At 38.3% G+C, this 23076-nt stretch overlaps 2 protein-coding genes across 3 annotated transcripts in view; both read left to right on the top strand.

Moving 5' to 3' along the window:
- The window catches only part of LOC127652423 (protein NLRC3-like), a 170897-nt gene that overhangs the window by 14847 nt on the left and 132974 nt on the right, over positions 1-23076 (top strand). The gene's annotated exons all lie outside the window — the stretch shown is intronic.
- LOC127652414 (NACHT, LRR and PYD domains-containing protein 3-like) overlaps positions 1-23076 on the top strand; it is a 252794-nt gene that overhangs the window by 169874 nt on the left and 59844 nt on the right. The window contains 4 exon segments of the mRNA XM_052138536.1: positions 423-593; positions 742-912; positions 2617-2787; positions 5765-5938. Coding sequence (XP_051994496.1) covers positions 423-593; positions 742-912; positions 2617-2787; positions 5765-5938 — 687 coding nt within the window.

Raw genomic sequence — 23076 nt, 5'->3', positions numbered from 1 at the left:
ATGAATTATTTGTCAGTATATCATTGTAACAGAAACAAGTGTTGCTTTCTGAACATAAAATGCTTGCTTTGCACTGGCAACCCCCACATTTCCTCACTTTGTCACACTGGATTTATTACTTCCTTGATATTGTGCATAAACCTGTCAGAGGCCAGAATGCATAAGGAAGGAGTGGTGGCAAGGGGGAACAAAGGAACAATGATGTACAAACTATAAATGATTTCATTTGTTCTGCACACACTGTTGTATACTTTTGAAAAGCAATACATTTTTGTTTAAAGAAAAAATAAACATGAACTTTCACACTCCAGCTCCTGTCCATATGCTTTTTCTTACAGACAGCTGGATCAATGAAGATCTATGTTCAATATTTGATCAATATACAATCTCCTTATTGTGCTTTATTTCATTCTCTGTTAAAGAATGGCAGACTGTAATCTCACTTATGAGTGCTGTGAAAGTTTGTCTTCAGTCCTACAATCATCAAACTCCCTGAGAGAGCTGGACCTGAGTAACAATGACCTGCAGGATTCAGGAGTGAAGCTGCTCTCTGATGCACTGAAGAGTCCTCACTGTACACTGGAGATACTGAGGTCAGTGATTTTCAGTAGAAATAATCAGACATTGAAACAATAAATGGCTCAGTGACTGTCACAATACTTCTTGTCTAACTGTGGAGTATTCACTCTGGAATAGTTTGTTGTATAAATCTACTTTCTGATAATTTTGTTCTTTGTTTAGATTGGCATCTTGTAGATTCACTGGTCAGTGCTGTGAAAGATTGTCTTCAGTTCTACAATCATCAAACTCCCTGAGAGAGCTGGACCTGAGTAACAATGACCTGCAGGATTCAGGAGTGAAGCTGCTCTTTGATGCCCTGAAAAGTCCTCACTGTATGCTGGAGATACTGAGGTCAGTGATTTTCAGTAGAAATGATCAGACATTGAAATAGTATATGTCCTCATATTTTCAGTTATAAGCTTAATTTAAATAATCATCAGCTAGCATCTGCCAGCGAGAGGTCATTATTCTCTTTACTGACTGGACTCCCTACGGAGTTAATGATTCTGACAACTAGGAAAGAATTTCTGATGTGTAAAAAAACTGCAGGATTCAGGAGTAAAGCTGCTCTCTGATGCACTGAAGAGTCCTCATTGTACACTGGAAGTACTGAGGTTTGTGTTGGCAGTTCATTATTACACTGGAATATAAGTTATGAATATATTGTGGTTTATAGATGTGGATGGGCTCCCTCTGCTGAGTCTGGTTCCCCTCAAGGAAATCAAGTCCTTTTGATTCTGACATCACAGTTCAAAATGATCACAACATCAATTTCTGATCAGCTCTTTAGGACAATCTTCTTAAAATGTTCAGATGAGGAAGAAACTTGCTGCAGATATACAGTAGAATTTGCTCTGATACCACATACAAACAAAAACAATAAACTGCAATAACAGGAAATATGATATAATAGTGGAGTCAGTGTGACTGCAGGTAGTTGATATACTGTAGAGCAGGGGTGCCGACACCTTTTTGTGTGATGATCTACTTTTAAATGACCAACTCAATAAGATCTACCAACTGAAAAAACACAGTTTCATTTAAAATAAGAAAATGCTTGTTGGGACTACTGCACGTATCCCTACATGGAATTAATCTTCTAATTAATAAAAAAATATATAATAATGTTCAATGTTGATATCATTCAGTTTTAAAACTAAACCCAAAACACCTACAGCACAATAGATTACAATAGCCAGGGCATTTACCTTATTCTGATGACTTGCACTGAATGGAATCAGACAGTTTTGCCTAATCCGGGCAGTAGCATCGCAATTTCAGCTCTGTTCTCAGAAGTCCTTGGAAAGCGCATCTCAGCTAAACCTAGTTGTCATGGCAACTGAATAAACAAAACCTCACCTGGTCAATATTTACTCTTACAAGTGCAAATCAGACAGAAACTAAAAGAAGGAAAGACATTATATTTATTTTTATAAAAATTTAACGAAAGTACATTAAAATTTTGTGCGATCTACCAGCTTTGCCTTTGCGATTGACTGGTAGATCGCGATCAACGTATTGGGCACCCCTGGTATAGTATATCTTAATTATGTTCTGCCTTTTTATGTATTTATATTTCAATATTTATGTATTTGCTCTGAAATGTCATGAGAGTAATTTTTTTTAATCAGAGTAACATAATTTCAACCATTGTTGAAATGTTGAAATGGCCATTGTAGCCAAGTAGATTCAAAATCTTTAAAGCAAGACATAAACATTACGTTACAAATAATGAAATCATGTTTTCTGGACCATTTTAAATACACAAGGAAGGAAGAATTATGTTTTTTCATATTACAAAAACATTTATGTTTATAAACAGTGTGCAACAACTACAACTTCACACACTTGTGTTTTAGAACCCATTCAGGTTGAATATTATTGTAATAGGCCTATATGAGTGAATTATTATTAGACTGAGAGGATAAAATAGTTGTCTATATAAGTGATATATTTCTGACATATCTGTTTCACTTGGTAAGGGAACACAGAGTATTCACTCTGGAATAGTTTGTTGTATAAATCTACTTTCTGATAATTTTGTTCTTTGTTTAGATTGGCATCTTGTAGATTCACTGGTCAGTGCTGTGAAAGATTGTCTTCAGTTCTACAATCATCAAACTTCCTGAGAGAGCTGGACCTGAGTAACAATGACCTGCAGGATTCAGGAGTGAAGCTGCTCTTTGATGCCCTGAAGAGTCCTCACTGTACACTGGAGATACTGAGGTCAGTGATTTTCAGTAGAAATGATCAGATATTAAAATAGTATATGTCCTCATATTTTCAGTTATAAGCTTAATTTAAATAATCATCAGCTAGCATCTGCCAGCGAGAGGTCATTATTCTCTTAACTGACTGGACTCCCTACGGAGTTAATGATTCTGACAACTAGGAAAGCATTTCTGATGTGTAAAAAAAAAAAAAAAACCTGCAGGATTCAGGAGTAAAGCTGCTCTCTGATGCACTGAAGAGTCCTCATTGTACACTGGAAGTACTGAGGTTTGTGTTGGCAGTTCATTATTACATTGGAATATAAGTTATGAATATATTGTGGTTTATAGATGTGGATGGGCTCCCTCTGCTGAGTCTGGTTCCCCTCAAGGAAATCAAGTCCTTTATATTCTGACATCACAGTTCATAATGATCACAACATCAATTTCTGATCAGCTCTTTAGGACAATCTTCTTAAAATGTTCAGATGAGGAAGAAACTTGCTGCAGATATACAGTAGAATTTGCTCTGATACCACATACAAACAAAAACAATAAACTGCAATAACAGGAAATATGATATAATAGTGGAGTCAGTGTGACTGCAGGTAGTTGATATACTGTAGAGCAGGGGTGCCGACACCTTTTTGTGTGATGATCTACTTTTAAATGGCCAACTCAATAAGATCTACCAACTGAAAAACACAGTTTCATTTAAAATAAGAAAATGCTTGTTGGGACTACTGCATGTATCCCTACATGGAATTAATCTTCTAATTAATAAAAAAATATATAATAATGTTAAATGTTGATATCATTCAGTTTTAAAACTAAACCTAAAACACCTACAGCACAATAGATCAGGGGTTCTCAACTGGTCCCACCCTGGGACCCACATTTTCCCATGGTCATTAAGTCGCAACCCACTTTTTTAGAATTCAACCAACAAAATTTATTTTTCAAAAATATCTGTTGATAATAACTCATATATCATCTTTTTAAAAACATAACCCTACATACATGCATATATTATCCCGTGCAACGTGCATTTCAGAGCATATTAATAATTAACTGGACCCTGACAACCGCATTATGTACAAAAGTTAATTAAATAAATAAGGCCACATAACAAGATATTTTTACTCTATTCAGAGCAAATTAATAAGAAACTAAGGAGGACCATGACAACTGCATGTACAAAAGTGAATAAAATCAATGTCAAAATCACTCAAAATAAAGTTTTCACCTAACCAGGACATTTGTGGAAGCACCTCTCTTACCATATCCATTACAGCAGGTAAAATGAGCTCTTCGGCTGCTGTGTGGGGTTTCTTGGCCTTTGCAATGTGGTGAGCTACTAGGTAAGATGCCCGAAGAGCTTGTTCTTGTTTGGAGCAAGACGCTGTCAGACACTTTTGTGATGCCCTCAGCTCCTGGAGACGTCTTTGAAAAAACTCCACCGGCTTGTCTTTCGATGCGGGATGTTTGGTTTCTAAATGGCGCTTCAGTTTGGACGGTTTCATGCTCTCATTGGCAAGCACTTCACTACAAAGCACACACTGGGGTTTCTGTCCCTTTTTATCCTCAATGTACGAAAATCCATTTTTTAAATAGTCTGGGTCATATTTGCGCTTCGCCATCTCGAATCTGAATGTCAAAACAACGTAAAGACAGGATGGTTACCATGGCTACCATAGTAAACTACCACACGTCTCTGACGAATGCCTGTCAAAATAAACCTTTTTTCAAAATAAAAGACCAATCAAACATGAGACGCACATTAAATATTTTTTATTTTTTTGACCAGCTTACCGAGACCCACCCAAAACAGGTCTGCGACCCACTTTTGGGTCGCGACCCACCAGTTGAGAACCCCTGCAATAGATTACAATAGCCAGGGCATTTACCTTATTCTGATGACTTGCACTGAATGGAATCAGACAGTTTTGCCTAATCCGGCAGTAGCATCGCAATTTCAGCTCTGTTCTCAGAAGTCCTTGGAAGGTGCTGTTTATAAACAGTGTGCAACAACTACAACTTCACACACTTGTGTTTTAGAACCCATTCAGGTTGAATATTATTGTAATATATGAGTGAATTATTATTAGACTGAGAGGATAAAATAGTTGTCTATATAAGTGATATATTTCTGACATATCTGTTTCACTTGGTAAGGGAACACAGAGACCTGTGATGCTCACTGGTTTTTACGGTGCATTCTGGGATTTTTGAGGAGTGACTGTTTCAGGGCAATGGACCAATTTTGTGACTGGGACAACCTTAGAAATGGCCAACTCCATGACCAGTTTGCTGACTTATGATCAAGAGCTGATTGAGATGCACCATATGAGTTCCGTCTCTGTGTACTTCACAGGTACCAGGGGCCTGATATATAAAGGTTACATACACACAAAATGGGCTTTTGAATTATTAGAATTTCTTTTTTTGCCGTAAATATGTGCGCACCGTCTGTACACTCTTGACTGCATTCGCACTCTTATACTGGTGTGTTTGAATTGGCAACTCCAACTGGCCAAGTAATGAACTCAACCTACTGATTATTGCATATGAATTGCAGCTTTACCTATCATTCCAGCCTGATGACCCAACTGTCTCAACTAATTCCAGCCGCAAATAGCGAGGTGACTGGACGCACAAACACATGCGCTGAACAAGTCTGAATGAGCAGTGTACGCCATCTCCTTTTATACCTGTATGTCCGGGGAAGAGCGGCATGCAAATTCCACTCACCAATTTTCATTGACCTTTTCTGAATAAAGCAAAGGCGATTAAGGATCTCAAGAGCGAACCCTTAGTGTCACTACTTCGACACAGCATCTCATTTCCTCCATCAGAGCAGAGGTTTCATCAGTAACCAAGACTATTATCTGACTGTTGGTGTTTGTAGATTATTTGACTGTTGTATGTTTGTAGATTATCTGAATGTTGATGTGTGTTTGTAGATTATCTGACTGATGTCTGTGTGTTTGTAGATTATCTGGCTGTATGGTGACAGAGGCTGGCTGTTGTTTTGTAGCTTCAGCTCTTAGTTCAAACCCCTCACACCTACGAGAGCTGGATCTGAGCTACAATCACCCAGGAGAATCAGGAGCCATACTGCTCTCTAAGAGACTCAACGATCCAAACTGCACACTGGACAAACTGAAGTATGTTGAGCTGTAAAACCCTGTTTACACACATAACCCATCACCCACTTGGCCTTGAATACACTGAATGGCCAGGGAATGCACTTGAATAGCACCTGTATTTATTCCTTTCAAAACATTCAAATCCCTAACAAATACACACAGAATACATATTATAGTGTTTCATTAGAATGAGGACATTTTTGTAATTACGAAATGTTATCAGAAATTTTATTTTTACACATTTTCTAAAGAGTAATTTTTAAGCATCTGTCACTTAACCCTTTCACACTTACTGGTGCATATTTTGTGATGGTTAACGACTGGCCCCCTCAGAATTGTGGAACACATTTGTGTTTCTGCAACAGTCAGTGCTGTCAGATGCAAATTGGCTTTCATGCAAACACTAAACTGCTCCTCCCAAGTGCCTGTAATTTATAATCACACAAACTGTTACTAATACAACACACAGTATGATTATTTTATGACACAGACATCCAAATAGTCACAAAAGTACCACTATAAAAGTTTACAACTCAGTATACTGAACAGTCCACACAAAATGAGCCATGTCTGGTTACATTAGGCACCATTCTGTTGTCAATCATAAGTATCTCAAACAGCAACTGAATAGTCTTTTCAAGCACACAGTATGCTTGTTCTTTAAATGAGATTGTCACAAAAACACCACGATAAAAGACAACACCTCAGCTATATGCAGTCATGACATCAGGGAAACATGATCATATCAATCCAGCCATCTTTGTTTACATTAGGTGGCAATGTGTTTGTCACACACACAACCACACACATTGGTATTCCTATCATTATGTGGACTCTCCATCAATATAATGATTTTTATACTAAAGGTCGACCAATAGTGGATTTTACAGATATAACTAAGTTGGGCAGTACCTGCCGATAACCGATTAATCAACCAATAGTTTTTAAAATTGATCTTGAATTAAAAAATATAATTCAAATTGAAATAGGGCTGAAAATTATTACAAATATAAACAATACCGACTGAACCATGAAAATGTATTGTACTTTTTTATATGAAATACTATAAATATATAAATATTCATATATATTAACTAATATTCAAATTTTAAAGTCAGCTGATTTTTATATTGACGTTGTTTCCTTAGTCCACATATATTCATAATCCGGTCCACCATGGTCATTGGTTCTTTAATGGATATACTCTGTGTGCCGGTCTCACCCATGATGGTGGAAATGCACAAACAGCCCAACAAGGTTGGACGACAACACAGCAAATCTCATTTTTGGTCAAATAAGTTACAGTACTACCGTGAGTATTATTTGCAGCAAAGAGCGGACTCTGTGGTCTGTAAACTGTACAAGCAATAATCTTGAAACACAAGAATAACACACTATAATAATCTATCTCTGCCCAGACGTAAACCTCTTACTTGAGTTGCATGTGTACGCGGGTAGAATGTGTGTTCGTCCATCATTTGACTATGACTTGGTTCTTTGAATCTTGGGTGATGATGGGAGGCTGTTTCCTCGCTCTGTCAGCGGGCAGTATGGCAGTTGATTCTTAGTGGGTTGGTGGCAAAATCAGCAAAGTTGACTAGGTTGAATAAGGAAGAGAAATCTTCACTTCTGCAGGCAAAAGGGTGAGACGCAGATTGCTCTGGTCTCCTTCAGATCCATTAGCGTGCTTTGTGGAACACGGAGAATCTCTGCTCGTCCAGTAAGATGGAGATTGTATAGCCAAAGTTCAGTTATGTACGTTAATTCTTTGGACAGCGAGGCAACACCTGGGAGCAGCAGAGCTGAAACTAGATGCAGTGAATTCTGTTGCTGGAAGCAAGGCTTAGGAGGAATCTCTGGGTTTTATACTCTCGATGACATCATGGCGGAGGGATGTGTTCTGTCGTGCTTTTCATCCAATAGGAGTTGAGGGTTCAATCCTTCAGAATTTCACACCTAGGTGTAAAGTGAGCAAGGCTTGATGGGATCTGTAGTCTGTTTGGACTCCCCTTTGTTTGTTATCAGGCTTTGAGTGTTCCTACAGGCCTCATTCAGGATTTATGACTGTGTGTAGGCATAACTTTGTCTCCCATCTGAGCACATGAGGCCCAACACAATTAAAAATGTAGTAGAATAGTTATTCAAAAATTATATTTGATAGTTTGGCATGCAGTAAGGGATCATTTACAGGCAGCAGGATGTTATCGCACAATAAAACCCGGCAGGGTGATCAGAACCCCGATGCGAAGCGTCCCACCGCAAGACACTACAAGAGAAGTTCCCCAGTCAATGACAGTACGGCTTTGAGAAATGTTGATGACATTATGTGAATTAAAAGTTCTGGTAAAAATAACAACCAGGTATGCATCACCAGACCCCTTCAGGACATTTAAGTACATAATTTTTGTACATGTTTCTTTTCAGATAATCTTGTGTTGTAGATTAATTTCATTGTGTTGTGGCTTATTTCCGTTGTGTTTTCAGCTTTTATTTGCATTGCTGATTTGGTCATGTTGTGCACCACTCTGCTACTGTATTTTGCAAATTTTTCTACAGTTTTACAAATAAACACAATAGCACACAAATATGTTTAAAATGATGTACATTCATATTAGATGAAGACTCCAGTCAGCTACTGACCTCAATAAAAGCAGTTTAATTTGACATTGATCGGGTCGCCCCCTCATGGATGCTGCAATGTTGACAGCACACAACAAACTATCATGTAGTTGACCAGTTACTACCACTAATAATAACAATAATGATTACAGAAAAATGGTGCAACGTCAAGCACCAAGAGCGAGTACAGGACGGTCTCATCAGCCTCCAGAGAGCTCACGAGTTGTGACAGTCCGCTCACAGTCCAGTGCAACAACAACCTGTGAGAATTAATTTAGATTTAATCCAAGAATGTCCATTTATACTGATGTGTGTAGTATGAGACAGAGAAAAACACAGACTAAAGTGATAAAACTGAACATAAACAAACATCTTTGTGTAACATGGCAGCAGTAAATAAACTGTGTGTATCCATGAGGACAGGTGACAGTATAAAGTCCAAAACCACTGGTACTATTTGGGCGAAAAAGAGCTAGTTAAAAACATACTGGTGCACTTTCAAAAGTGCCGCTAACACTTCTCTGGTGCAGGTTTCATAACCCAGGATTAAAAGAGGTGCTAATCACCTTTCAGAATTACAAGTGTAAAATTTTGTTTTACTCAAGGTTAAAAGCAGGTTTAAAAAGACAATAACCCAGGGTTAAGCGCAGTGTGAAAGCCCTTGATTTATTGTTGGTGGGATGTTGTGTGTATGTTTTGCAGTGGTGTCAAACTCAGTTCCTGGACCCCTCACACCCCTCATGTGTTGTAAGACTGTCAGTCGATTCAAATATTTAATCACAATTAATCACATATTTGTTTTGTAGTTAGTGTTAACACATTCCATTCAAGGAAAACTAAATAACAGTCCTGTGTGTCATTATTATGTTCAGTAATGTGTGTGGATGACACTTGTGATGCAGAGTGAGGGAAAGAGAGAGAGACACAGAGACAGAGAGAGAGAGAGAGCGAGGTTTAACAAAAATTTTATTGTTACAATTAACAATCATACATCACAAGTTATCAAAATAATTTAGTAATGCAATCTTAAAAAGAACTAAAAGTATAAAATACACAAATCATCATCAACCTCTTATTAACAAAAGAAAACAAACTCCAAAATAAATATTATTCCTTTTAAAAAAGTAAAAACAACAGACCATCATCAATTGTACATAAAATTCCATTGACTCCCCAAATTTCAGAAAACCTCGTCTCATCATTGATAAGAGCATAATAAGCAAATTCACAGCAATCATATTCCTAAACATCAATTCAGCATCTGTACTAAAACGTTGTAGTCCCTTATTTTTCCTTGTTTATTCAGGGCTCTCCACCTGTCCCTCACAAGGAAGTCTGGCTCCAACATTTCTGGCCACTTTGAAAGTTTTTGTCTTGTAAGTGAGTCTTTATACAGATCTTTCACTGTAGTGTAATATATCGCTTTCTTTGATGTGTTCACAAAAAACTCCAACTGAGGGGTTTCTAAAGATAATATAGAATCTGCTACTCCACTTTCTCGTTCTTCATTAATGACTGAGGTGACTTTAATCCTTGGAAATTCCAGTCCACTTTGAATATCCATCAAATGTATCCTCCCAATGTACTCCCTGAAACTGCTTGGCAACAAGTTTAAAATGTCTTCTACAAGCTTAGATGTGAGACGTGAAGACCTCAAGCCCGTCACTTCTCCAATGGCCTTCGCATATTTCCACCCATTTTTATTCAGCAGGTGCCCCAACTTAACAACTCCATTTCTCAGTAATCATGTACGTACACTTACTGAGGACAACAGCCTGTAACCCAGTGTCCTGGTTCATCCAACACTCTTTCAGTTTTAAAAACAGTCCTCCAAGAATGTAGCATTGACTGGTAAAAAGGTGTAAGTTCAGACAGACTCAGCTCTCCCAGCCTTATTAAAAATAGATGTCTGCCCAATCCAAGACCACCAGCCTTCTGTAAAATCCCTTTTGCAGTCTGAGTCCAAGCCAGTTCTTTATGGTATAGTAGTCTCTGTGCCGCTTGTATTCTGAAAGCGCGAATGCGGCTCTTTACATCCACCAAGCCCTGTCCTCCTTCCTGAACAGGAAGATAAAGTACTGCTGCATGAATCCAGTGCTCTCCACTCCAAAAAAAGTCAATTGCCCAGAAATATTAGCCTTGTCTAATACCTCTTAACTCTTTCCCCGCCAAACACGGAATTTTCCGGGTTTTATGAAAAAACGCTTCCCCGCCAAACACAGAATTTTCCGGGTATCAGTGTTTTAGGTGTTATACGGTAAGGAAGACCCCCGCGCATGTTTTGAAAGAGTACGCAACTCTTTGATCAAAGAAACAGACTGCGATCGTCTCAAACGTGAAGTGGAGTAGTGAGAATGTAGCTCAAAATATGACATAAAAATGCCTTTTTCTCAGCTTTTTGTCCGAAATGTTGTTTTTGACAAAACCTACCTCTGTTCAAGTGGCAATAAAAAAAGAACAAATGAAGATAAAATAAAATCGGCTCAGATCTTTATTTTGATATATAGCATCTTCATATATTCATGGAAGAAAATATTCTGCGGGCCATTAAAGTTTAGCGAAAATCGTCAAAAACCCTGGCGGTGGCTGGCAACTTTTTTTAAAAACGCTGGCGGGGAAAGAGTTAATAATGGTATTGGTGCACTTAAACCACCACCAGCTTTTACTATTACAAAGGCATTAGAATACAATAATTGAACATATGATACAAAAGGTTTTGGTTTTGGTGACATTTTTATAAGACTTTAAAAAGATAACCATGATCAACTCGATCAAAAGATTTCTCTTGATCTAATAATAAAATGCCAAAGTTAGAAATATTAAGATGATTAAAATCAATTATATCCCTCACTAAAAAAGACTGTCCATGATCGACGGATTAGGAATGTCTGGTCCTTCTGAATGACTGATTCCAAGTAACACTTGAGTCTGTTTGCTAGACATTTTGAGAATATTTTGTAGTCCAGACACAACAAAGATACTGCTCTCCAATTTTTCAGAAGTCCAAGATCCCCTTTCTTTGGTATTAAGGATAGTACTGCACGTCGACAACTTGTAGGAAGTGACTTGTTTTCAATTCTTTGTAAAAGTACTTCATATACGTCTTGACCAAGAAAATCCCAAAAATGTTTATAAAACTCTGAAGGTAGTCCATCAATCCCTGGGGATCGACCGGTACACATTTGTTGCATTGCCTCTGTGAGCTCCAGCAATGTAATTGGTTTGTCCAAGGATATTTTTTGCTCATTCCCTAATTTGGGTAATTAATTTAGTAAATCAGAACCATTCCCAGAATCAGAACACTCAGCATCATATAAGTGTCTATAAAAATCTGCTGCCAGCTTCTTTATTTCTGCAGGATCTGATGTAAGAGTCCCGTCATTACGACGAAAGTGGTACATTTGCTTTTGCTGGACACTTTTTCTTTCAAGGTTGAAAAAGAAAGTAGTAGGAGCATCCATATCCTTAATAGAGCAAACCCTTGCCCTTATTAATGCTCCATTTACTTGCTCTTGTAGAAAGAAACTAAGTTCATTCCACTTTTTTTGTAAAAGTTCTTTCTGTTCAGTTCCATTGTTATTAAAAAGTGCACTCTCCGGCATTTCAATGTCTCTTTGAAGATTTTTCACTGTTGCTTGCACCATTGATGTATTATGTGAATTGTAGTTTTGACAAAACATTTTAATATTTGCTTTACCCACATCCCTCCATTGACATAGATTTTCAAATGTCAATTCATTAATTTCCAACTATTCCAAAAAACCTTAAAGGGGTCATATAATGCCATTTTTGTACAAGTTAATATGAATCTTTAGGGTCTAAATGAAAACTTAAAACTTACAACACTAATTTTACCTGCTCAAAAACAGCTCTGTTTTCAGCACGCCGTTTCAGTGCATATGACTTTAAATGATAATGAGCCTTGGTCACCCCGCCCCTCCGTTCTGGGGGCGTTTTTGACACAACGCACGTGGAGTGTTGCCTTGACAACAGTTGAGGGTATATTTGGAGAATTTGCATTTGCAAGATGTAAACAGTATTTTGCCAGTATTGTGTTACCATTCATCTTCATGCAGTTATAACTGTTTTTTTGACATTACTTCTTAATCAGTAACATACAAGTAAACCAGGTGTAACTTAGTGTTACTATGTTAACTGTAACACCTGCGTACACAGTTTTTAATAACACAATAACCATAACGCATTGTTCATTATAAACGTGGGATTATGAATTATATTGAGAACGTCGTAACGTTATGGAAAACATGCCGTAATGTACCCTGAGTGTAAACATTAGCCACATTCATTGTGAAGCGTGCAAGCGATTTGCAAAGATTAATATAAAGGTTAATAAAACGTTACACTTACTTCTTCTGGAGGTGCAGAGGGAATATAAATAGTTGGTACCGAATCTTTTTTCAGCAGCAGCTTCTTAGCAAAACCAGCTTTATGACCCTCGTTTATAAAGCAGTCTGGTGAAAAATGATTCGCGCAAACATGAACGCATTGACGTTGCTCGTGGGGAATATTCCCATCGTAAACAAAACTCAGCCACTGCGTCTTCAGCGGTTCAGATTTAGGAACATCAAAATGACTGCTGTGTTCGTTATTACACCGAAGAACAGAACACCACAATCAGCTAGAGCCATTCTGCCCCAGTGTATCAACAATGATGACGGACTATGATTGACAGCTGCCGCTCAGCGGCGGCGGTCTGTGTTGAAACACTGCTGTCAATCAACAATCCTGGGAGGGGCATCCGACCGTGTGACGTCACACGGTTGAACGGCTTGATTTGAGGCAGAGATTAAAACAAAAACACTGGATGGATTTTTATCATAATAGGATGGTTGTGTACAGGCACAGCCAACACACATTTCAGTACAATCAACTTGAAAAAGTGCATGTACCATTATATGACCCCTTTAAATATTTCACAAAATGAGGCATCTTGCAATAATTTAAGATTAAGATGCCAATAGTAATTTGGTTTTGAACATTTCTTTAATCAAAAACAATCAGATGATGGTCTTAAACACCACTGGGTGAAATAAAAACATTCATCACTCTACTATTCCATATCTTATCCAAATAAAATCTATCTAACCTTGCCCCACTTATCCTACTATCAGAGATTTTAAGCCACGTGTATTGTTTTACTCGTATATTTCTACTTCTCCATATGTCTATCATATCAAATTCAGTTAACATTTTTGACAACACTGTACATGATTCATTATGTGGCTCCTCCCTTTTCTATCAATCAGTAAAATCAATGGTACAGTTCCAATCACCTCCAATAATAAAACATACATTATTTTTATAAAATTTCTGAATTGCTTTTTCCAACTTTTTAAAAACTTCTATTCAGCTCAGGACCTCCATCGGTGCATAAATATTTACAAGTACAAAACTGGTACCCATAAACTCTATCTGAGTTAATAATATTCTGCCTTTTACAATCTCTTCTGAAGCTACAATATTTATATCACTATTTTTGAAAATAAAATGGCTATACCAGCACTATTGTTTGTCCCATGGCTTAGAATAGATTTTCCTTTCCACCTCATACACAATTCAATTTCATTATCAATATCAGTTTGTGTTTCTTGCATAAAAGATATATTAATCTTTTTAATTCTAATCAACTCTGATACCATTGCAAACTTACTCCTGTCCCTTCCCCTATTTATATTTAAGGATCCAACCCTTAAAACCTCCATTAAAAAACAGTGAAATAGAGAGGACAGAAGCAGAATAAAGCAAAGGAAAACAGACACCCTATGTGATTTAGCCATTGCTTTTGTGAAGTGCCTTCTCTTTTCTTAGTTTTGTAACGATCTTCTTCAGTTTGAACCTTTTTTGCCTACTTAATGCCTCATAGCTAACTGTCTTCTGTAACATCAACACTGACACCATTAATTTTCCTGTGTCTGGAAAAAAATCTTTCACTTCAACAGCTTTCCCAAAATGTACATCTAAGAAATAATTTATCTCTTGCAGTGTATATCCATCATCCATAATTTGTAATCCAAAATCAGAGATATCAGATAATGTATCATCACCTCTAATCTCAGTTCCAGCAATCATTTCTACACTTTCTGACATTACAACATTTTCAACAAGAACCATTTCAACACTATTCCTTCTATCATCATCAGTCATTACTCCATTATCATTTACCTGTGATCCATCTTCATCTTCACTAGGCTTCAACGTTTGATCTTTACTTTGATCATCAGTGACACTTCCAATCAATTCAACATTGTTTCTTTGCTCAGTGACCTGAGCTTGTGATTCCTCTGAAAAGGACTCATTTTTATCAGACTCCACCGTCACAGCAGCAGAGCTAGGCCCAGCAACCTCCTCTCTAACCTGATCCTTATGTGGCACGCCGTCCTCTTATGCCCGATATCATCACATTCAAAACATCTCATGCTGCCAGTATTCGTGTAAACCATATACGCTTTTCCTTCATGCTGCACTCTAAATGATATATCCAGCTCCGTGCCATTCAAAAACATAAACAGTTGCCTCCTGAACGACATGACATGTTTCAAAGCTTCACTTTTGCATCTTAATGGTATAATTTTTATCTCCCTTGCCAACTTTCCATATCTGGCCAGGCCCCGTTCAATCTCATCATTATGAATGAAAGGGGGTACATTGGAAATATTCTAGTAGATGGATTAACAAGCAGTGAAACAGTAACAAAATTTCCACTTACTGTGATTCCCTCGCTAATCAAACGGTTAACCAGACTTTCCTCCTTGAGAAAAACCACCTCTGCCTTGTTCAATCTAGATTAATGTTGTTAAATCCAACTTGCTCTCCTACCGCCAGTAGATTCAAGATTCACAGAGTCGTCCAGTGTAGACATTGATCAAGCAAACAAATCAATATTCAAACTATTTTATTTTAATTAGTTTTAAGATCCATGGAAGATTACACAGTAATTACATTTGTAGCTCCTCTCCTAATTTAGATGGAAAGGGCCCTGAGTTCTTATTCTCTCTATGTATTTATCCCAAATAAAACTCTTAACTAGATTAACAACTGTGTCTCTTCTCAGTTAAATATGTACATTCATATTTTTACTATAGTTAAAAATACCTTTTCCCTCAATAATAAAACACAATAAAATGTGATATATAAAATATAACGAGTCTTTGTAATTAATTGAAATAAATGAAATCAATAAAATAAACAATACCCTTTTTACAATTATAAAATAACCCTTAAATTATCAAATGTAACACATTAAGTGTTTACCGTGTTCACAACACCTATTCTCATTTCACTTCAGACTCAGTAGTAACATAAACACTCAGTCCTTACCTTCAAATATCACATCACAGGTGAAACATCCTTTAAATGTGACTCATAAACATAAATTATAACAATATGTTTTCCCCTTCAAAATGTCAACAATCATGTGATATGATCAAACTTAACCCCAAAGTCTTTGAAATAAAATAAACGTTGCAGGCCTGTTACTTTGATGGTGCACGTGTTTTGAACAAGATGGATACCTCACTGTTAGCAATCTGAGTTTTTCTCCACATCCAAAAACATTTCGCGAGCGATCGGTCCATGGAACACTGATACCACGATCATTCCACCGTGGCCAGAGGAACCACTGAGATATTCCTGGATCTCAGAGCTATCTGGGTCTTCCTACGCCTCTTTGGCAAGAATCAGTCAACTCCCTTCACTTCTTTATTCACGAAGCAAATTTATGGTCTATAACACAATATGTGATCTCTCTCACAGCCTCTCGATATGCTTGTTACCGCTTATGAGAGAAATTGCTATCTCTCGCTGCTTAAACAATACACACACTAATCTATTAAAAGCGTCCTTTGCAGTAGCTTAAAGATTAGCGTTAGCTCTCGTCTAAACTTTTACTCACAGCTCCTCTCTACCGTCCGCCATCTCTTCTTTTTCTCTTCTCCTCCCCACCTCCTCCTTCTTAACCAATCACAGACATTCTAACAGTTACATACACTTAAACCTTCAGTTTACATCAAAGTTTTAGTTTCTCTTTTTTTTTCCTTCATTGCAACATCAAATAACATGTAGACTAATTTTGCACATAATAAACATAAAATAAAATAAATTAACTAATAAACAATCCATTAAGATACCTTAATGTTTTAATCCAATTTACATTATAACATTTGAACAGATCTACACTAATATTTTAGCAGGGCTACACATTCACAACAATAAACTTATTCTGAGTCTCACACTTTATATCCCACAATGCATTTCATCACAGACGTGTGAATTGTGTTTCAGGTGAACTGAATGTGATGTCATCATTTGTGTGTGTTTCTGTTTTTATAGTGTGGATCATGGAGGAGAGTTCAGGATTACAGCAGGACTACACAAATGTAGGTCTACACACACACACACTCACACACGCACTCTCACTCGCACACACGCCCCTAACACACACATATCACACGCTCACCAACACACACACACAAAATCTCACTCACACACACAATCTCACTCACACACACACTTATCACGCAAACACGCATCACACGCACACATCACAAGCACACACTCACTCACACACACGTACACACACACACACACACACACACTTAGTGATTGTTGTGTTAAGTGTTTTTTCTCTTCTTGTGTTTAGGGGTCTGTGATCTAACACTGGATTCAAACACAGCACACCCTGAACTCATTCTGTCTGAGGGGAACAGGAAGGTGACGCGTGTGAGAGAGCGTCAGTCATATCCTGATCATCCAGAGAGATTTGATGTGCGTCATCAGGTTCTGTGTAGAGAGAGTCTGACTGGACGCTGTTACTGGGAGACTCAATGGAGTGGAGTTGATGCTGGTATATCAGTGTCATATAAAGAAATCAGCAGGAAAGGATTGAGTGATGACTGTGTGTTTGGATGCAATGTAAACTCCTGGTATATGAGGTGCTTTAATGACAGATTCATTGCCTGTCACAATAATAACAGCACTTACATAGATCACCCTTCACACTGCTGTAACAGAGTAGGAGTGTATTTGGACTGTCCCGCCCGCACTCTGTCCTTCTACAGCATCTCTGACACACACACACTCACACACTTACACACATTCAACAGCACATTCACTCGACCCCTCTATGCTGGATTTAGAGTTTATGCTGATTCCTCAGTGAGTCTGTGTGAAACTGAACATCAGAGACACACACACACAACTGGATGAGTGAAATATACTCACTGTATCTCACATCAACACAACTCCAAACTCTTTCTACAAATCATTTACTACTCTGGGTTTTTATACAGATTCAATGAATATTATACAAATATTATTATTATACTAATCAAAACACAATGAACAGTTGCTGCTTGACCACACTGTCCTGTGATGCTGAAGAACTTGAACTAACAACATATGAAATAAACATATCCTTAAAAATAAGACAAATGTTCAATTACAAATGATATAAAAATGTATATATATATATATATATATAAAAATAAAATAATGTGAGTGTTATAAACAAGTACAACACAAATGTATGTTTGCTCTCTTGAAGCTGTTAAATTAGATCATTAGATCCTTCAGCTTTATCTAAATGTGTCTAAACTATTCCTTTAACTGTATTTAGTGTTCACTGTTGTCCTGCAGGTGTCATCATCAGTCTATGATCTTAAGATGCTCTTAGCACTGTATGATTACTCTATTACTCTACTCTCGTTAATCTATGAGCAGTTTGAAGTGCTACTTAAGTTACAAAACTAAAATGAATCATTAGAAGGATTTTACGATCTACTTCGGCTTATACGATGTTTTCGGGGGGAAAGGTCCTGGTTGCCATGTGCTGTTTTAACGCACGTTGCCCCCCTGTGTGTATGTCAGGACATGCAACTGTATTCATATGTATCAGTCATGATCTATTCTAATTCAACAAAAACAGCCAAAACAATGTGTGCTAAAGAAGACCTCTGAAACATGATGTGTGTGCTTGTGCCTTTAGGGAGGCGTCTCAAAGCACAGATAGAATCTTCTTTTCATTCTAAAATGGAACTTTGTGTGGAATAATTAACACAATTGTTGAACTCACATGAACTGATTTAAATGCCATGACACAAAAATGTTTCATTGATTTTTGAGCAGTTAACCTGATGCAAGGAATATTTGCCATCTTCTCCGTTCTTTGATTCGCCAGACTTCCTCTGAATATTCACACACTCTTCCTTTCTGAGCCGGTTCAGACGCATCCTGAAGAACTGTCTGTGTTTCAATACAATTTACACCATTTTCTACAACTTTACAAGTGTACATGTTTTAATAATGATTTATTGGTGCGTTCATGTGAGTCATGTAATGAAATGAAGACGGTCTTACTGAAACTTTTGGGATGCAGTTCTGAGACTGTCAGATTCAGTGACTGCAGGATCCACATTATAAAGATAATAACAAAACAAAACAAATGGTAGAAAATCAACTTTGTTCAAATTGTAGAATCATGTCCATGTTTGCACAGTTTATCATAATTATTTATTACCATTTCATAAACATTTAAAGGGACAGTTCACCCAAAAAAGAGAATTATCTCATCATTTAATCACCCTCATGCCATCCCAGATGTGTTTGACTTTCTTTCTTTGGCATGAGGGTGAGTAAATGATGAGAGAATTTTCAGATTGGGTTAATTGTAGGCGGTCCAAGTGTAGTGAACTGATTTACAAATCATGCAAGTGACTGACTATGAATGTACTAAATCTTCCAGGACTTTGAGGGTCTGAGAACCTCTGCGAGTATTGACGCTGACTATCACACCTGGAGTCGCGAGTTTGAATCCAGGGCGTGCTGAGTGAGTCCAGTCAGGTCTCCTAAGCAACCAAATTGACCCAGTTGCTAGGGAGGGTAGAGTTACATGGGGTCCTCCTCGTGGTCGCTATAATGTGGTTCCCGATCTTGGTGGGGCATGTGGCGAGTTGAGCGTGGATGCCGCAGAGAATAGCGTGAAGCCTCCACACATGCTATGTCTCCATGGTAATGCGCTCAAGTCACGTGATGAGCGGATTGACGGTCTCAGACGTGGAGGCAACTGAGATTCCCCTTTTACCAGCTATTATATTTCCTTTGAATAACAGCTGATATAAAACATCTCATTGAGTAGTGTGGAATATATTATGTAGCAGCCCTTGGGTCCAAAGAAACAAAGAGAGTCTCGACTGATGCATAAGGTGTCCTTTATTTAGTTCGTCAAACCAGCATGACGCTCAACTTTCACTCCATCACCTTAGCACCGTGAAAACTGTATTGAAAACATACAACAAACATGTCACACACACTTGTTTTCATGGCTACAAACGTCATTACGCAAGTAAAACATTCGAGATGACAAACATTAATTATCAGCAAATAAACCATACATATGTACAAATATTATGAAATATCCATGAATGAAAGCATATCATACCTCGCTATACAATATCCTTTCTTCCGTCATGAAACGGGCGTAGAGTTCTTTAAATTCATGCATAAAACACGGGATCTTCAGATAAAATGCATATAAACTCACTCAAACACAGCTGCCTATCATTCACACCGCCCACCTTTAAATATTCATCTGCCCTTGTGCAAACTACGGTGCCACCAAAGGGACAAATTTCATCGTAACAGGTGCACCACATTTCTGGTCAATCACATACGAATAACATTAAACCACATGCAAAAGGTAAAAGTACGTGAATAAGGTACAACAATTACACAAATATTTTTACCACTAACCCAACCCATACTTCATTTAATTAACAACATACATTGAACTCCAAAGTGGTCCTTTACACTCCCACCAATCATGTCATGATAATGGCGACACCAAAAAAATCATACATGATTCTTAACATCTTTATACACCACTCACTAACTCAACATGGACAATTATGCAAGTAAGCATAAAATTATGTAAATATAATGGGTTATGCATGCATGCGTTTATGCATGTACGCATATGAACATATACCTTATAACTATTCACTTTCAAGAAGCAGCACCAACTTTTGAATGGGCCTTTCTATAACAGAGGGTTTAGATGGGAACTGATGCTTTCCTAATTTCTGTTCTCCAACTCGTATTTTGACTCTTCGCACTAAACCATCACTATCCAAAAAGGTTTCCACTACTCGCCCTAACTGCCACTGGTTTCTTGGGAGGATGTCTTCCTTTACAATGACCACATCATTCACTTGGAGATTGCGCCGGGTCACATGCCACTTCTGTCGTGTGGAAATGTTCTGGAGGTATTCCCTCTTCCATCGACTCCAGAACTGCTCAATCAAGTATTGAACTCGGCGCCATCGCTTTGTACCATATACATCCTCCCTCTCGAAGTTCCCAGGAGGTGGAAGAGCAACCTTTGACTTCATTAGGATTAGATGATTAGGCGTTAAAGGTTCAAGAGAGTTAGAATCATTCATCCCATCTACTGTCAGTGGGCGGCTATTAACGATGGCCATGGCCTCGTAAAAAAGTGTTCTGAGGGAGGAATCATCAAGCCGACTGAGACTTTGAGCCAAAGTAGCATTCAACACACTTCGAACAGTGCGTATCTGGCGCTCCCAAACTCCACCAGCATGGCTTGCTGACGGGGCATTAAAGACAAACTCACACTGATGATCAGCCAGAAACCTCTCCAAAACCTGGTTGTCACACTGTTTAAGTGTTTTTCTCAATTCATTCCTAGCTCCTATGAAATTCCTGCCCTGGTCACTGTATAGTTGCCGCACTACTCCTCTTAAGCTGATGAAACACCGTAAGGCATTAATAAAGGAGTCAGTAGATAGATCTTCTAACATTTCAATGTGGACACCTCGAGAATAGAAACAAGTGAATATCAAGCCGTACCTTTTGTACTCCTTCCTACACCTTTTAATGACAAACGGTCCAAAGCAGTCCATTCCACAGTATGTGAAGGGGGCAGATACTTCAATACGCTCTTTAGGAAGTTCAGCCATACGCTGCTCTTCTACCGGTCGCCTCAGCTTCCTGCACTGAACACACGTGTGTATCAGCTTCGCAACCAACTTGCTGCCACTGATGATCCAGAATCCATTTGCTCTAAGCTCCATTTGAGTTTGACTTCGACCTTGATGGCATACTCGTGAATGATAGTGCGACAACACAAGCTGGGTGATATGACTGTCCTTGGGTAGAATGCACGGGTGCCTAAATTCTTCACTAAGTGATGAATGCTTCAATCTTCCACCAACACGAAGTATGCCCTCCTTAAGAATGGGATCAAGACTAAAAAGAGGACTAGAACATGGAAGACTTTCCCCTTTTTCAAGGGCCTTTATCTCTCGACTGAATGCTTGCTGTTGAACAAGCTTTATCACTGCTTTGGCAGCACTCTCAGCTCTTTGACAGTCACAACATCAGTTTGACACTTTAGTCCAGGCACTAGTCTCTTAATTCTTGCCACTACCTTAAGGAGTATTGTCCAAGAGGATAGCCTAGACAGGCGATTAAGCATGTTCATGCAATCGATCACTCTTATTGCAAATGCCTGAATAGTTTTAACCTCTGGGTCACAAACCAACAGGTCGAGAGATGAAGTAGGTGCCGGATGAACCTCTTCCTTCCACAAAAATTCAGGACCGGATAGCCAGGTTGTTGATAAAATGTCTGATGCACGGAGTCCCCTAGAGGCTTGATCAGCTGGATTTTCTGTCGTATCAACATAATACCACTGGCTCGGCTTGGTGTACTCTCGTATAAACTGAACACGGTTTGCCACAAAGATATGAAATCTCCGTGCTTCGTTGTTAATATATGCTAGAGTGACTTGAGAATTGGTCCAGAAGAATTCCTCATCGATCCTCATATTTAGCTCTGATTTCAGCAGAACGCTCAATCTGGCTGCAACCACGGCAGCTGAAAGTTCTAAACGGGAATGCTTGTGATCTTTGATGGTGCGACCCTGGCCTTTGCCATGACGAGACTGCAGTGAACTTTGTTCCTGACATCCTTATATCGAAGGTAAGAACATGCACCATAGCCTATACTGCTAGCATCTGCGAAGTGGTGCAATTCTACTCTTACAATCTTGTCAAAGTCTTGTGGGTGATAACATCTTGGGATCCAGACTACTTCAAGGCCTTGAAGGCCAGCCTTCCATTCCTCCCATCGTGGAAGCAAGTCCTCAGGAAGCAGATCATCCCATCCAATGCTACGACGACACAATTCTTGCAGGATGCACTTTCCGCTCAGCACAAATGGAGCCACAAAGCCCAAAGGATCATACAAGGAAGCTATGACTGATAGAATGCCACGGCGTGTGTCTGGTCTATCTTTCATGTTTATATTAAAACTGAAACCGTCACTTTCAATTAGCCACTGAATACCCAATGCATATTCTATTGAGGCTGACTCAGGATTAAAGTCAAGACGTTTGACCCTTGGCTCTTTCGGATGTCTCAACACAATGAAGAACCTCACTTTCATTCGAAGTTGAATTTGTGAAGTCGTAGGCCTCCTCTTTTACACAACTCTTGTGCTTC

Source organism: Xyrauchen texanus, chromosome 12 (assembly GCF_025860055.1).
Source record: "Xyrauchen texanus isolate HMW12.3.18 chromosome 12, RBS_HiC_50CHRs, whole genome shotgun sequence".
NCBI classification, from domain to species: Eukaryota; Metazoa; Chordata; class Actinopteri; order Cypriniformes; family Catostomidae; genus Xyrauchen; species Xyrauchen texanus.
The sequence above is the reverse complement of the archived record's forward strand: the minus strand, read 5'-3'. Positions and strand labels throughout refer to the sequence as shown.